The sequence below is a fragment of the Macrotis lagotis genome, chromosome 1 (assembly GCF_037893015.1).
Source record: "Macrotis lagotis isolate mMagLag1 chromosome 1, bilby.v1.9.chrom.fasta, whole genome shotgun sequence".
NCBI classification, from domain to species: Eukaryota; Metazoa; Chordata; class Mammalia; order Peramelemorphia; family Peramelidae; genus Macrotis; species Macrotis lagotis.
In genome coordinates this window covers 369,933,535-369,951,761 of record NC_133658.1, presented here as the reverse complement: position 1 = coordinate 369,951,761, position 18,227 = coordinate 369,933,535, and the positions used below count along the sequence as shown (strand labels likewise).

At 35.7% G+C, this 18,227-nt stretch overlaps 1 protein-coding gene across 2 annotated transcripts in view; it reads left to right on the top strand.

Moving 5' to 3' along the window:
* The window catches only part of NSG2 (neuronal vesicle trafficking associated 2), a 74,525-nt gene that overhangs the window by 13,194 nt on the left and 43,104 nt on the right, over positions 1 to 18,227 (top strand). For both annotated transcript variants that reach the window (XM_074229625.1, XM_074229615.1), the window contains one exon: positions 11,803 to 11,922. In XM_074229625.1, the coding sequence (XP_074085726.1) occupies positions 11,803 to 11,922 (120 nt within the window). The remainder of the gene's footprint in view (positions 1 to 11,802; positions 11,923 to 18,227) is intronic.

Below are 18,227 nucleotides of genomic sequence, written 5' to 3'. Positions count from 1 at the left end.
AAGGCTACAGGGAGAATTACCAGAATCAGTTAGCATGATAGTGCATATTTGAAGAAATAGGTACAGTTGAAAGTAAGAATTAGTTCTTACTATAAGAATCGATGCCACTATTTGAGATATTTTCTAGATATTTATATTTTCCTTTTGAGTGTCTTTTTTTCTTTCCTGGTATTGAAACTTCTCTGCTAGAAGGAGAATGTTAAAGCCATGTTTGTAGACAGGAATGGTAAAAATATGATAAATGAGAAAAGACAAACATAAACATAATTTATGGTTAGAAGCAAGTTTAACTGTTAATCTTTTCTAATTTATGCCTCATCTCTAGGCTTTATCTGTTATGTACAGAGGAAGAAATCATTTATATACTTTAAAACTTTATCTATACCTAGGATCTATATTAAGAAGATGACTGGAATAAGAAAGGAGACAATAAGATTATATGAAAAATATTGCAAGCTATCCATGTATGACTGGCAGAATCATGTAGAACTGAAGGATTGAGATAGGGTTTGTCTTTATCTTTTTCTCTTTAATTCCCCCTCACAAACCTTCCACCCAAAACCATGGATAGTCTGTCCTTGAATCTGTAAAACTATTAGGGCAGACCAAACAACCTTGCCTCTGAGTATATCAGGGGAAGATCTTCAGGGTCATCTAGTAACACCATTTAGAGTTACTTCAGTTCCTGCCTTTCTTCTTGGGGGAAAAATAGAAATTGAATAAAGATCAATGAACTAATCCATTGCCAAGAGTTTATTAAGCACTCACCACTGGCCCGGCATTGTTCCAGATGATAGAGATAGAAGTACAAAGAGTGAACCAATCAATTCTTGCTAAGACTGATGGTGTATAACTCAAAAGCCTAGCTTTGTGACTTCAGCAATTGGTTTACCTGTTCTAGGCCTCAGTCTCTCTGTATACACATTGAAGTTAGACTATATCACATCTAAGGTCTGACATCATATATGCAATGATCTTTACAGTTTTGACATTCTGAGAGCCTATGTATCTATGAGTTTGCCAGTTCTGTTTGATGACAAAATTGATGGATGTGCTCAGACAATTCTGCTTTGGTTATTCAGTTCCATTATTTCTGATATCCTAGCTTGTGCTTTTTTTCACTACCCTGATCCCTGTTCTGAAAGACAGAGGTATTTATTGAGCATTTATTCTGGGTTTAGTACTGTACCAGTTGACTGGAGGTGGGTGGGATAGAGGGAGAAAGGAAAAGTGGGTATGAGAACAAAAAATTAAAATAAAGCAATCCCTGACCTCAGGAACTTTAAGGTTAATTTGTTTCCTTAATGAGACATGATGGAAATAAAGACACAGAAGTAGTATAGGAGATATGAATATTCTTGCTGTCATTAAAAAAATAGAATATAAGCATACTTTTCTCAAAGCATTTTGTAGGTGCTAATGGGCTGTCCTGCATAATTACTAGCACTCTTTTTCCAAAGGGCATACAGGAAGGAGATTAGTTGCCAAGTTAAACTAAAAAGAATTACAGTTTGTATAATTTAAACAGGATTTCTCTCTAAACATCTTGTGTTTTTAAAAATTGCTTTCAGCAAAAATGGGCCATAACTAGTATCTTGTCTTCATTAAAGGCTGCTCTTCAGTATCTAAATATCACTAACAGCAGCTGCTACCTTCAGAACATGAGGTGCACTTCATAAGTGTACCCTTTCATAGACTATCAGTAATGGAAAAGACCTTTGAAGTAATCTGATCTTCATCATTTTGTGGATGAGGAAATGGAATGTCCGAGGGGTTAAGTGAATTGCTGTCACATAACTAGCCTGTGACAGACACAAATCTAGATAATGTTATTATGCAGTGTTCTATTTTAAGTAAATTAGATCCAAAATAAAGTATGGTGTGAGGTCAGAGAGGAAGCTAATTATTAATTGAAAGATCAGGGAAGGTATCAATGAAGGGGAGATATTGGTTGGCCTATAAAGAATGGGTAACAATTTGATGGAGAAGGAATTCAGGAAACAGAGAAAAGATCAATTTGACTAAAGTATGTAGTATATGGTCTGTTAATACTATGAGCTAAAATTGAAAAGAAAAATAACAACAGATCCTTGAATACTAGTTGGTGGTCTTCAGATTTAGGCATTAGAAAGATTTATTTGGCAGCTATATAAAGGAAAGTTTGAAGGGATGGAAATTCAGGAAGATAGGAAGGTAGGAGCATGTAGGTCTTTCAGTATACATTGCATAGACAAATAAGTGAGCATCTCTTTGTATTAGGGTTAGTAGAAGCAAGAATAGAGAAAAAGAGACAGATAAGGTGGAATGGACCAACATACTTGAAGGATGAAGGAGGGGAGAAAACTAAAAAAAAAAAAACCCAACTCAAAATTGCAAAAATGAGGGACTAAATGAATAGTACTTCTATAGCCTCCTACTTGTTTTAGAGCAGTTCAAGTATATTTAATTTTGGCAATTAAAGATGAGACATTAATGTCTAGATATGTTGATCTGACTCAGAAGAGATGCTAAAGATGTATAGGTGGATTTTAGGGTCATCATATAGAAAGGAAAGTTGAGATTATGGTTGATTGCCTACCAAGAGAGTAAAGAGAATAAAGAGGATCAAGGACAGATCTTGGGGAACATCCATTTTAAAAGGTTGAGAAGGTAATAGGCAGCTATAGAACTGAACAGAGAAGGAAAAACTAGACAGGTAGAAGGAAAACCAACAAAGTGTGGTATGAGGTTTACCACAGCTCAGAACTCTTGAGTTCTAAAGATGTATCAATCTTATCCTCCCCTGGGAACTAGGTTGGCAGCTATTAACTACCAAGGTTCTGCAGTAATTTAAATTGAATTTTCCTTTTTTGCTTCCTGTTCAGATTTGTTTATAATTTATAGATAAGCTGAAAATTTATGTGAACTTATATGAATTTTTTAACTTTTCTGAAGTGATTTTTTTCAATTAATAATAGTTGGCTTTCTAGGGTTCCCTAAGAAAACTATATCATCTATGAAAAGACATAATTTTGTTTCCTATTTGCCTGTGTTTGGTCAATTTCTTTTTATTGCCTTATTGCTTATACTTAGCATTTTATTTTTGCAAGGCAATGGGGTTAAGTGGCTTGCCCAAGGCCACACAGCTAGGTAATTATTAAGTGTCTGAGGTCAGATTTGAACTCAGGTACACCTGACTCCAGGGCTGGTGCTATATCCACTGTGCCACCTAGCTGCCCCTATACTTAGCATTTTTAACATTTAATCAAAAAGTAATGGTGATAATAGCCATTTTTTTACCTTTGCTTTTTGGAAAGACTTCTATTTTATTCCTATTACATTCAATTATTTAATTAAAACTCTTGGTTTTAAGTCTATTCATTTATTATTTTTTCCTAACAAGAATTTTTTTCTGAATATGTGGACACAAGAGATATGTTTCTATTTTGCAAATAATTTATGTAATATTAGAACTAATTTTTCTTTAAATACTTAACAGAATTTACCAAAATCTATGTAGTCCTGGTATATTTTTTCCTTTATGAGTTCATATATTGTTTGTTCAATTTTTTTTCTGAGAGTAGGCTATTCAAATTCTTTATTTCTTATTTTGTTTATGTGGTTATTCTCTATTTTTTAAAAGTTATTTTATTTCATTTATCAGTTTAATTTGCATATCATTGGATAAAATTTCTTCTAATATATCCTTGATTTCTTCTTTATTTATTGTGAAAATCCTTTTTTCATTTTTTCATGAGGTTTTCCTCTTAAAAAATCAAATTACCTCATAGTTTAATTTACTTAAGTTTTTAAAAAGCATCTAGTTCTGTTTACTAATCTAGTTCTTATTTTCAGTTTTATTAGTATGTTCGTTAATTTTTTCAAATTTCCATTTTGATGCTTAATTGAATTTTAAAATTTGTTGATTTTCTAGGTTTTTTGAGGGGGGATGGTTATTGTTTAATGTCCAATTCCTTAATCTATCCTTTCTCCCTTTTGTTGATTAAAGAGTTTATGAGTATAAATTTCCTACTTAGGATTGCTTTGACTGCATCCCATAAATTTTTGTATGTTGTCATATTGTTATTTTCTTTGATGAAATAGTCTATGACTTCTAACAGTCATCAGTTAGTTTTTAATTCTCTCTTCTGTGAACCTTTGTTGAATGATTTTTATGACATTGTGGTCAATAAAGGATGTGTATAACATTTTTGTTTTTCTGTCAGTGTTTTTGAAGTTTTTATGTCCTAATACATAGTCAGTGTTTGTAGAAGGGAGTTAGACAAGTGTTAAATATGTGAACTTCTTTTCCTTTCCTTTAGAAATCACCAGACAGCTATCATTTCTAGCTTTTTCTAAAAAAATTTCAGACCTTTAATTTCTTTTTTTTTTTGTTTCTTTTTTCTATTGAATTAAGCTAGGTCTGACAAAAGGTAAATTGATATTTCCCCACTATTATTTTACTATTTCTCCCTAAAATTTAACTTTTAAGCATTGAGATGCTATGCCATTGGGTAGACATATCTTAAGTACTAATATTAATTCATTATCTATGGTACCCTCAATCATAATGTAATTTTCCTGTTTACTTCTTTTAACTAGGCCTATTTTTTCTTTTGATGTACCCAAGATCATTATTACTAGTCCTGCTTTTGTTAAACATATTAGTTTTCCTAATGTTTTTTATTTTATATCTGTGTTGTTTCTCATAAACTCTAAATTTATTTTCAGTTGTTGCTTTCTTACCAAAAACATATTGTTTAATTATGCTTTGTAATATATTTTGCTCATCACTCCATTTATAATTGAATTTATATGATTCATATTCATGATTAGGATTGTTAACTGTATATTTCTTCTGTCCTATTCTTTTATATATTTTTTCCTCTCTTTGGTCACCATACCCCCTTTACAAGGTAAAGGGTAATGATTGAGAGGGAATGTTCATAGAACTAGAGATCTATCTCTGATGCAATCTAATATTCTGTTGTCCTTCTTTTCCCAGACTCCAATCATAGATTTTTTTACTCTAGTCCTTCAAATTTAATAATTAAATCACTTGTTTTTGTTAACGTGACTAGTACATATATAGGTAGTGGAATTTTAATTCTGATTTCTTATCTTTTTTATTACATACTAATACTCCCCAACAAACAACTATCATGAATTTATATACAAGGTCATCTTGACTTAGCCTTTCTTAAAATCCTTTAAGTTTCACTTCACCTCCAACCTGGCCCTTCATGATCTATCATCTAAATTTGGAGATTGTTTTGCTTATGAAACATCTTTCCCTGAATATTTGTTGTTGAATTGTGTTTGACTCTTTTTGACCCCATCTGGAATATTTTGGGCATAAATGCTGGAGTTATTTTCCTTTTCCTTCAGCTCATTTTAGAGATTGAGGCAAACAGGATTAGGTGACTTGTTTAGGGTCACACTAATGTGTATGAGGCCAAATTTGAATTCAGGAAGATGAGTCTTCCTAAGTCCAGGCCTGGTACTGTATCCACTAGAGTAGCTAAGTATTACCTAGCTACTCCTTCCCCGAATATACCCTTTCTTTTATTTTCTCCTCTCCTGATTTCCTCTTGTTTCCATGATGAATGGAATGTAAACATATTGAACTCTTAATGTTTGTGTTCTACCCATTTTTAACTAGTTCATATGAAAGCAAATTTCATGTGATATCCACTCTTCCCACTCTATTCTACTTATTTTTATGACATTCTATTTGAAAATATAGATTGTGTGAGATAATAACTTTTCTCCCCCTTTCTTCTCTATCATATTCTTTTGCTCCCCTTTTTTTTGTTAAGATTATCAAAGCGTATCAAAACTATTCTAAGCCCTTTATCTCATTTAAATCATTTTGACCTCTAATTTTGAGGGGAAACTTGTTTCTTCTCCCCTGATTCGAATAATAAACAATTCATCTTTGTATATTTCCTTTCAATTGTTTAAACATATTTACCCTTTTTGTGTTTTTCATGCTTACTATTTTTGCATTTCAAGTTCTAACTTAGATTCAGTCTTCTTACAGGAAATAAGAAAGCCTTATTAGGTATAGGTAGATAGATTTTGAAAGGTTTGCCCTCTCAACCCCACACTTCACCCTGGGTTCATTTTTTCCATGTAATTTTTGCTTATAAGCTACATCTTTTGATTTTTAGTTTATCATATTTCAAGCTCTCAGCTCTTTTATAAAGACTTGTCACTGATAGATTCCTATTGGTCCTACTCCCTGTCAACTAAGGGGAAGGTTCTCTAGGTTCAGAGTGACCACATTTTAGGCTTGCATTTGGCTTAGGTTTGAGCATTTTGTCCTGGTTACTTAGCTGAGGACCCAAAGCCTGAAGGACTGAATCCACAACTGGGAGCAGTCATAAATCAACCAGCTTCTCTTCCTGCTTTTTTGTAGTACTGTGCCCTGTCACAACCAGACCCCTACACTTCATCTTGATAAAAGTTTAAAACAACTTTTTTGACTTTACTCAAAGTCACTAGTTACCTTCTAAATCCAAAGACATTTTGTTCTTGATTTTTCTAATCTTTCTTTAGTTTTTGACACTATTGACTACTTCCTTCCCATCCTTCCTCCTGCCCCCATTCTCTCTCCTGGCTTCAGCGACATTGCTCTTTCTTTATTCTTGTACCAGTAGAACTACTTCTCATTCTCCCCAGGCATCCTTCTCCTATACATTCATGCTGTCCACTAGATCTCTTTCTAGAAACTTTTCTCTCCATAATAATTCTCTTGGTGGTCTAATCAGGTCTCATGGATTCATTTCTCAATTTAATATAGATGATTTCAAAGACTATCTCTACCTAATTATTCCCCTGAACTCCAGTCCTGCATCTCAGACTCAACCTATCCAAGTTGGAGTTTACTATCTTTTCCCTAAATTTATATCTCCTCTAAAATTTCTCCCTTTCTATGAGAATCATTCTTCTTGTCACATAGATACTTTGCTTATGTTATCTTCCACTCTTACTCTTCCCTTTCTTTCCTGTCTTATATCTAGTGAATTTTCCAGTGTTATTTAATCTTTGCAATATTTGTCCCCTCTTTTCCATTTACATGACTACCAACCTAATACAGGTCCTATACTGTATAATGCAGCAAGAGCACTGGATTTAGAATTTGAAGATCCTGTTGTTGTTTTTTTTTTATTACAGTCCATCTACTGATTACCTGCCTGAATGACTTTGGTAAGTTGCTTAAATTCAGTTCTCCATGATAAAATGAGTATGAATTCAGCGACCTGTTAAGGTCTCTTCCATGTTTAAGTAGATGATCCTATGATTCCAAGCTTGGATTTGTAGAGTGACCTTCTAACTGATCTTGTGATGTCATTCTTTTTCTTCTCTAGTCCATAAGACTAGATAAGTAATTTTCTTAAACACATGTCTAAAAATGTTACTTGCCAATTCAAAAATCTCTAGTGACGCCTTATTGTTTCAGATATATACGCTATCTCTTCCTTCTTTATCTCCCCAAGCCTGGTTTTAGAAGTCATTCACAATAAGGCTCCAACCTGTGTTTCCAGAATTATTTCACATTACTTCTCTGAAAGCATTCCTGTTTCTCTGGGCCAAAATTGGCCCATTAGATCAACTTCATATACCATATCCTGTTTAGGCATTAATATAAAGGGATGCACTCCCTCCTTCCTTATACTCCTATGAATTCTTATCTGGATCCTAGATTCCATTCAGGTGTGACATTTCACAGGAAGACTTTTTTCTGAGAATTCATACCTAGTCCAGAGGTTAATTGTCCCTTCATCCTTGTTACTTTTTAGTTATCTGTGTACAAATTGTAACCCTTCTTTCCCCTCTCTAAATGAAATATAAACTCCTTGAAGGAACTTTTTATGTTTAGTTTCTTTGTCTTTAGTACCAAAACAGTATCTTGAATCCAGCAAGTACTTGATAAACTTTTTTTAATTAAGTTAATTTAAATTAAATATATTTTCTTTCTTGTATAGAAGACAGATTATGCAGTGATGTTTAGTTTTATGGAATGAGAGAGGTGCTGGAAAAACTCATATATTCTCAGGAATTTCAGTGTAAAGAGAGTAGTTTAAGAGGGAGAGTAAGATTTGGGGAAGAATAAAAGAAAAAAGCTTGGGACAAATTTTAGAGGTTATGATAGGAAATCAGCAAGGCAAGAATATATTATTTAATAGCATTGGAGTTCCAAATGAAGTTACTTATAATAAATTCTTAATGGATGAATTCAGCTTCCTTTTGTGCTTTAGGTTTCAAAGAAACTTGAATAAAATTTGATTTTCTCCTTTTTACAGATGAGTAATCTGAGACCTAGAATGGAGAAATAATTTGCCTGGTGTCACACAGTTAGAAATTCACAGAGCTGGAATTTTGTCCCAAGATATTTTCACTCCAAATTCACTGCTTTTCCCCCTCACAGTTCCACATTGTGGTACTTGTTCATACTTCCACACTTCACCCAACTTGTGAAGCCCAACAGAATTTGAATCACCTCCAGAAAGCTTTCCTTGATGCTTCTAGTTAGTAATGACCTCCTCAAATTATGACAAAGATTTTATTGGCTGCTTCCTTTTGTACTTGTGTATCATTTTTCATTATAGTTATCTGCATTTATTTCACATTTGCTACCTCTGATCAAAGAATATGTTTCAGCTAAGCTTTGTATATCTCCTAAGGCCTACACATAGTATGTGCTAATATTTATTGAATTAAATTTAACATTAGGGGTCATAAAATAGGGACATAATTATAGTTTGGGGTGTGTCTTAAGACTTGGGGATTTAACTTTACCTTGAGTAATATTTGTATCTCCTTCACCAAGGGGCTGACTTGGTTTTCATATTTTTCCTGCATCACTCTCATTTCTCTTCCCAAAGTTTCCTCTACATCCCTTACTTGATCTTAAAAATCTTTTCTGAGCTCTTCCATAGCCTTTAGACCAATTCCCATTTTTCTTGGAGTAATGTTTTTCCTTCATTTTTGAAGATCACAACATCAGGGAGGTGATGCCATGACAAGCATATGAATTGGATTTGAGTGAGGGGGTTTTTCTTCCAGAGTCATCTGGGTCCAGTGGCCAGAGATGAATCAGGATGACTGGAGATGACCATGGATGTGAGGTAATCAGGGTTAGGTGACTTGCCCAAGGTCACACAGTTAGTAAGAGTCAAGTGTCTGAGGCTGGATTCAAACTCTTGTCCTTCTGACTCTGAGGTCAGTGCTCTCCTGATACAGAAGCTTTGACTTTGTCATCTTCTGAGTATTTTGTTCTTCCATGGGACCAAAGTAATTACCTATGATCAGATTTTTTCCCTTATGTTGTTTACTCATTTCCCCAGTCATATGCCTGGTTTTAATCCTGGTTTTTAACATGCTTCCCAAGTTTTTGAGTGTTTGGGGGGCACTTCCCCCCCCCCAAGGACCTCATTTCCTTCAAGGTCTTATGAGAGGCTCTGACTGCTCTCTTGGTCTGTACTGTGGTCTGTGGATGACCATAAGAACTCCCCTCTGCCTGGAGCTGTGAGGAGGGCCCCTGCTTTATGACAGTATGGAGGACACCACACTGTGACCAGGACCTGAGTATGGGTCAAGCAACAGAGTCCTGCCCCAGGGATAGCAGAAACAGTCTCCCCCATTCCCTTCTGAGTTACTTCCTGTTGGGTGGCTCTGCTTCCAGTTTGCAGTCAGGGCTGCATTGGCCTGGGATCCACCCACTCTGATGTGGCAGGGTTTTTCTGCTGATCTTCCTAGTTATCCTTGGCAATCCCTAGGTTGTAAGAACTGGAAACTCCTCCCTTTGCCATGAACCCAGGAACTCCCAGGGATCCAGGCTCCCCGTGGTCTGTTCCTGAAAGACTGGAGCTCATTTGATCTGGTGCAGTTGCACTGCAGCCCCTTTCCAACCCCAGTGGAATAGAGCCTTCTTGCAGTTTTTCCAATTTAACTTCGGCTGGAAAATAATTGTTTCACTCAGTCTTTCTTTGGGTTCTGCCACTCTAAAATTTAGTTAGAATCATAATTTTAAGATATTTGGAGCATTCTGGTGGAGAGTTTCTGGGAATTTCTGCCTTCATGACACCATCTTGGCTCTACCCTTGAATAGAATTTGAACCCAAGAATCTGAAATTATTATATGTAGTTATTTGTATATTAATTCATAATAATAAGAGAGGCAAAAGGGTATGGTGTTAGGAAGACCTAGGTTAGAGTCCCACCTTTAACATAATGGCTGTGTGAAGCTGGGTAAGTCATTGAGCCCCAGGCAATTTTCTAAGACTAGAAGTTACAGTTGGGATCTGATCTTTGTCCCTGGAGGAAACTTCCCCCACCAATTCATTATAACTCCCACCCTTAGAGAGCTCTTATTTGATCCATCATTCACTCTCTCTAGCTCTATTCAGATCTCTCCTCCCTCATCTACCCAAACTCATTAGGTACATAGGAAGTAAAGAAGGCTGTCTATAGGGATGCATCTTCTTCCTTTCTTTTAATGGTTTCCTTGCTCTGCAGCCTAGCTTCCTACATCATCTTTCAACTGAAACACTTCTCTCTACCATTATAGATGATCTCTTAATTGTCAAATCCAATGACTTTTTAACAATTCTCATTCTTTTATTACTTTCCTATAGCCTTTGATACTGTTGATCAAATTTTTCTTAGCACTCCCTTCATTTTAGGTTTTCAGCTCCTTTGGATTAAACTATCACCTTTATTCTAATGATCCCCAGATCTTTTTTTCAAGCACAAGTCTCTCTCTTGACCTTCAGTCTCATACCTTCAACTTCTTTCTGGATATATCATGCTGAATGTCCAGGAGAAATCTTAAACTGAAGCATATCTAAAACTGAACTCAACATCTTTCCTTAAGTCCTCTTCTCTTCATGTATTTCCAATTGCTGTAGATTACACTGTCCTTCTAATCCTCCAAGCTTCAGCCCAGGTGGCATTCTCAAGTCTTTACTCTGTTTTCCTACCTCCTGCCCTCCCCAGTCTTCCCATTGCCAAGTCTTGTCATTTCTACTTTTGTACCCTCTCTTGTATGTCCCACCCTTTCCCTTCTTTTACAGTTGCCACTGTATGCAGACTCTCATCACTTCATGTCTCTCTTCCTCAAGGCTTTCCTCATGCTAAGGTATCCTCCAATCCTCCACTGAGCCGACAACTATCTTCTTAAAATATAGAATCTGACCACATACTCTCCTCACTAATCTTGGTTCCCTTTTACCTTCAGGATCAAATATAAACCCCTTTGGCATTCTAAGGTCTTTAAAATCTATACCCTTCCTGTCTTTCCAATATTCTTAGACCTTACTCCCTCAAAGTACTCTAACCAATTGACATTAGCTTCCTTGAATTTCTTGTGCAAGAAACTTCATCTTCTGAATCTATTCATTTCCATTAACTTTCCTTCTTTCCTAGAATTCTTTTCTTCCTAATCTCCACCTCTTGGATCTCTCAGGTTTCCTTTAAGGCCCAGCTAAAATACTGCCTTTCACAAGAAGTCTTTTCCGATACTCCTTAACATTAGTGTCTTCCCTCTCTTGATTATCTCCAGTTTACTCTATCTATATTTTGTTTTTACATATTGTTTACATGTTATCTCCTCCTTTATACTGTAAGCTTCTTGCAGTAGGGACTGCTTTTTGACTTTCTTTGTATCTTCAGTGATCAGCACAATACTGTTATATAACATGAATTTAATAAATGTTTGTTGATTGAAGATAAGAGAAATATATTATTTTTTGACTCAAAATATATTGTAAAATATGACTACCTACTGAAAAACTAAAAATGGTAATAATGTTTCAGGTGATTGTGAAGACAAGGACAGAATACCAGCCTGACCAGAAGAATAAAGGAAAACTCCGGGTGCCAAAAATTGCTGAGTTTACAGTCAGCTTTACTGATGGAGTAACAGAAAGATTAAAGGTAAGATGAATTACAATCAACTCTGGCTTCTCCATAAAAAAGCAAATCTTGACATAATTATCACAAAATGATCAAGATTACCTTCCAAGATTATCTTAATATCTCTATATTAGATACACTAATAAAGACATATAGTAAGAGAATTTGATCCTGTCCCATCCTTTCCTATCATTCTTTCTCATTTCCATACTGACTTCAACTCATTTTCCATATTTCCTTGCTCATTCATTCATTCATTTATTCATTCATTCAACAATGAGGCAGTGTGGAATAGCAAGAGAGCCTTGGAGTTAAGTCTTGTTTCTGTACTTATTAGCTAGATAACCTTTTTAGGTTCCTTCACTTCCCTGGTCCTTAGTTTCTTCATCTGGGATTTACATATCTTTAAGATTCCTTCCTGTTCTAATATTACAATTAGGACCTCAGTGACTTCCCTAAAGTACCATGTTTTGAATGTGTTTATTTCCCTTCTCTCTCTTCACCCCCACAAAGTGGTGTGATGTCATACTGCGGAAACCAAATTTATTTTTTTTCCCATTGATCCTGTTCTTTCAGAAAAAGGTAGAAGTCTTCTGAACTGCTATTCACTCACATAAGAGATAAGATATAGCCTTTGATACTGTTGATCATATTTTTCTTAGCACTCTCTTCATTTTTAAGTTTTCAGCTCCTTTGGATTAAACTATCACATTTATTCTAATGATCCCCAGATCTTCTTTTCAAGCACAAGCCTCTCTCTTGACCTTCAGTCTCATACCTTCAACTTCTTTCTGGATATATTATGCTGAATGATATTCAGTCCTGAATGTTATCAACCAATTAGTAAATAATATTGAGCACCTACTAAGGATCTGGTACTGTTCTAAGTGCTAGGGGTGCAAAAAGAGATACACAAGGAACTTAGAATTGAATGGTGGAAGACAACAAGCAAATAAAAACATACAAAAAACTAGCTAAATACAGGTAAAAAGAAGGTAGAAAGCCAGAATGGAGGACTATGGACCCTGATCCCTTATGGATGGTGCTAAAGACAGGGATATCAAAATTTTCTTTAATACTGGTTTTATATATCTGTGTCTGTGTGTGTTTGTATGTTTGTGTGCATTTTGGCATTAGCAAATTGGCACCAAACTGATCCATTGTATTTGACCTGAATTCTGTTGTGTTTGACCTTATGTTTATTGATATTATTGCTGTTATATTCTAAGGGCAGCTAGGTGGCAAAGTGGATAGAGAACTGACCTTGGATTCAGAAGGATGGGAGTTTAAATTTGACCTCAGACACTTGCCACTTAATAGCTGTGTGATCCTGGGCAAGTCATTTAACTCTGGTAGCCCCACATCCAGGGTCATCTCCAGTCATCCTGATACATATCTGGCCACTGGACCCAGATGGCTCTGGAGGAGAAAGTGAGGCTGGTGACTTAGCACAGTATCCCCCTCACTCAAATCCAATTCTTGTGCTTGTTATGGCATCACCTCCCTGATGTCATAGTTTTCCTTCAAAAATGAAGGAACAACATACTGTTGTGTCCTTATGATTTTTTCTTTTCTTTTTTATCCCTCCATGTAAATCTTTCTGTTTTTCTGAATTCTTCATATCTATCAATCTTCCCATCTATTAACTTGATTATGATATTTGGAAGATATAGAATGTCCCCGTGGAAAGGGATTTTTAAAATTAACTACACAACCTCACTTTTCACATAAGGAGACTGAGACCCAAAGGGAACTAATAACTTGTTCAAGGTTATCCAACTTTCTCCTTCCTCTTCCTAATAGCCATAATTAAATAGATGGCATTTATAAAGGTTTACAAAAGCACTTTATTTATTTTATCTCATTAGATCCTCACATTCCTATAAGATGGGCACTGTATTAATCCTTATTCTACAGATAAGGAAACTGAGACTCAGAATAACTAGTTGTCCATGGTCAATAAACTAGAGGTAGAGCTAGAACTCTAATCTGGATCTTCTGACTTCAAAATCACTGCTCTCTTTACTATCTTGCATTATAATTACAACTACAGTAGTCATGGTTTATAATAAACCTATGTAGAATGAGGAAGAGATTAAAGTTGAGGAATGAATCTTCTCTGTGTAGTGATTAACTCTTTCTGAATAGACATTCATGATTCATGTAAGTGTGTATGTGTATAAACACCCACACTTTAGTACTTGAGGTATTGGTAATTATATCATTGTAGTTATGACAAGATTGCATTAATTTAGTAGATAGTGTTCAAATTTTTCTGTAGCTAAAGATGTCATTATCCTATAGTCACCCTAGTCATGAGTCTTTTCAGACTCTTTCAGGTTGGTCATTGGTCAATAGTCTATCACTCAACCTGATTGGAAATCTTTTTAACTGGGTAGGTCCTGACGTGGCATGTCCTTTGCTATTATTACCTTTAAGAATCTAGGATCACCTTCATGTCACATTGAGGCACAAAAGAAAGACTTTCATAGATGTTCTTTGTTATATAATATGCAAACCCACATATGACTATAAAGAATTATTTTGCAAATGAATGATTTTAGTGAAATAATTCATGTTCCTTTGTCCTCTGTGATTCTTACCTCTATAATCACTTATTTTTCAATATCAAAATTGATAGGAAGACAACACAGATTTCTTGATTAGCAAAGAAATTAATTTTTTTTAATATAAGGTAAGAAGGAATTGGATTTTTTTAGTTACTGTTGTCTAAGGAACAAATATTGGTTTGGAGAATAAAAGGTTTGTAAAGATCATAGATCTGGAGTAGAAAGAGACCTCAGAGACCACCTAGCCCAGCCCTTGCCTTGATCACAGTCTTTTAAAGTGCCAGAGCTAGAACCTAGGTCTTCAGATCCAAGGCCATAGCCTGTTCAGTTATATCCTATGTATCATGACTTGCTAATACATTTGCATAATTCACTATTAGGTTGTGAAATCAGAGATGTGAACTGTGACTTTGTGTGGAAGAAGGGAGGAAAGGAATGATTTTTTTTTGTGGGCAGACAGAGTGATAGCTGGGAAGGATGTGATCTGGGACTGGGTATAAGTTGTGGCTAATGAATGTAGAGAAAGCTAACAATTGCCATAGAAAGCCATAGGATTGGTGATAGATTGGATACAAGGGCTGAAGATCAAAGGAGGAAAGGATAGCTTAGAAGTTTCTTTTTGAAGGCTCTAGATTGTTGGAAAATGGGGGGATGACCAATTCATTTCAATCCAGTTCAAATAGTATTTATTAAGTGTTGCCTATGTGCAAGGCTCTAGGGATATAGATGAAAAATGAAGCAATTCTACCTTCAAGAAGTTTATAGTCTAATGGCAAAAGGAGATATAGGGGTGGGTGTTGTGGTAAGTATTCACGTACACAGCTAAATGCAATACAGTAAAGTGGTATGAGTATTGCATTTGGAGTCAGAAGACCTGGATTCATATCCTGCCCTGCTACTTATTAAGTTTGTGACTTTTGGAAAACCTTTTAACTGATTTTTTTTGTCATCTGTAAAATGAGGGAATTATGTTAGAAAATTCCTTAATATTTTCAATTAATAACATACCTAGTATGTTTAAGGTACTTTACTAGGTGCTTTGAACATAGAGGGATTATTAAAAAACAATCAGTCCTTGCCATCAAGGACTTACATTACAGCTCAAACATTATCTACCAACACTTACATTACAACTTACATTCTGTCTGAGGAAACAGTATATTTGTGTTAAATATATACATGCTAAATTCAAGATTATTTTGGGAGGCAGAAGGAAGGCAATCAGGAAAGGCTTTATGCAGAAGGTACTACTTGAGCTGAGCTCCATGTAGAAGCAATACTAAGAAGTAGAAGTGAAGAGAAAGTGAAATCCAGGCAAGTGGCACAGCCAGTGCCAAGCTGGAAGAGGGAAGGTGAACATCATGGGAGAATACAGGTAAGGAGGCCAGTGTATGAGAGGGGTGTGTTCTATATTTTAAAATTGGAATGTAGGCTGCGGTCAGATTGTGAAGGGTTTTAAATGCCAGAGAGAGTAATTTATATTTCCAGCATAAAATGCTGTAGTTCAATGATAGAGGCAATGAAAAGACACAAAAAAGGGCTATGAGAAATAAGAGCAGGGATAGGGGATATAGTGCCTGAGTTATTTAATCTTGAAGAAAAAAGGATTTACAGGTATAGTTGAATAGGGAGAGTATTGTAGGCATAAGGCACAAGTTCACAGAGTTTTCTGTGTTTGATTTGTGCTTACAGTGAAACATATGGATAGAGATCAGTGCTCAGTTGAATTGAACCAAGAAGGAAAATTCGTTTAAAAAAGGAGATAAAATAGATTCAGCAAAGAAGTTGAGACAGAGTTCTGTCTGGGTGAGACAGAAGTTACTTTCACCCAAGGATGCTAGTGAAGACTTGACAGAAGAGATTCAACATATTTCTTCATGGTTGTCAAGGTAGAAAGAGGGGTTTTTAACAGATATTGATAAGAGGAAGGTGGTTGGTTTCAGAAACATGCAATGGCATAAGAAAAGGAAAGGAGACCTAAAAGAACCCAATGAGGAGTAGCCAGGGTTGGTAAACCATCCCACAGAAGTGGAAAGTGGAGTATTTGAAAGGGAAAAACATTTGATAGATTTTAGTCTGAAAATAGTTCACAGAAGGTTTTGAATTGGCAGGATCAGGAGTTTGTACTTTTAGGGAAAGAAGAGTCCCTGAGGCAGTGGAACAGTTTAGAGAGTCCTGGGTCTGAAGTTTCGAAGACCTGAGTTCAAATGTGGCCCTTACGTCCCGCAAGTGACTTATTCTCTTTGTCCCAGTTTCCTCAATTGTAAAAGTTAGTATAATAATAGCACCTACCTCCCCAGCTTGGTGTGAGGAAAAATGGCTAACATTTGTAAGCCTCTTAGCCAAGTGCTTGGTGCTCTCTCTCTCTCTCTCTCTCTCTCTCTCTCTCTCTCTCTCTCTCTCTCTCTGCAGATAGATAGAACTAGATATATAATATGTATTAACATGTATATATATTGGTTGTTGTTCAGTTTCATTTGTGTCCTACTCTTTGTGATCCCATATTTGGGGATTTCTTAGTAAAGATACTGCAGTAGTAGACCATTTCCTTCTCCAGCTAATTTTTAAAGAGGAGGGAAATGAGGCAAATAGGGTAAAATGACTTACCCAGGATCATATGACTAGTTAATGTCTCAGGCAGAATTTGAACTCAGGAAGAGGAGTTTTCTGATACAAAGCCCATTACTCCATCCACTGTGCCACCTAGCTGTCCAGTATATCTATTTCCATATCTCTCTCTTGTAGGATTGTTGTGGGGATCAAAAGAGATATTTGTAAAGCCCTTAGCACAGCTCTTGTAACAGAGTAGGTCATATATAAATGCTTATTCCCTCCCCTCATTCTTCCCAGATAAATAGTGAACACACAGTAGGGGATCATCTACTCAGTGTCCAGTCATCTCAGATGGAAATTAAGTATATGAAATGTATTATGTGATACTCCTAGGGAGCATTGCTTCATTGTAATTTAGCATTGTTGTGACCTGTGAAATTCTCAGTAAGACCCTGAAGTTGGTGAGTTTAATATGGAATGTAATTTCAGTGACATTTGACAAGACAGTCTTTTGGTTCTTTCACCACATTCATTTCTGAATATGTCCCTTTTCCTCTCCTATCTTTTTTTATAACAAATAGTTAAAAAGAAAGAAAAAAGAAATCAGCTAATGAGCATTTATAAAGTATTTGACATTCTCCAGGCATTGAGTCAAGAGCTAAGAATACAAGAAAAAATGAAAGTGTCTCTGTTAGAGAACTTCATAGTTGAATGAGAGGAGATACAGTATCTGTAAAGAGATCTAAGATTTGGTGATGGGGAAGGTACTAGCAACTGGAGAGATCAGGAAAGATTTCTTTATGGAGAAGGGCTTGTACTGACTCTTGGAGGAAACCAGGGATTAGAAGAGAAAAAGGTGAGGAGAGAGAACATTCCAGGCATAGGGAAACCCCCCCCTGTGAAGGCACAGTAAGTGGAGTGCTATAGCCAAGCAACAATGAGAAGATTATAGTATTCACAAAGGAGAACAATGGTCAGTAAGGCTGACATTATAGCCTTGAGCTAGGTTGAAAACATCTGAAATGACATACACGTTACTATTTAAAAGGAAAAAAAAGGCAAATCAGCAAAGGTAACTAGCACATTGACTCTATTTGAAATTATGTGCTATATTCCACAGCCAATTGTTTTCCATTTCTTCATTTCAGAGAGTTACATATTGTAGGTTTTCACTGTTCTTTCTGGGGATGTTGATTTCAGCCC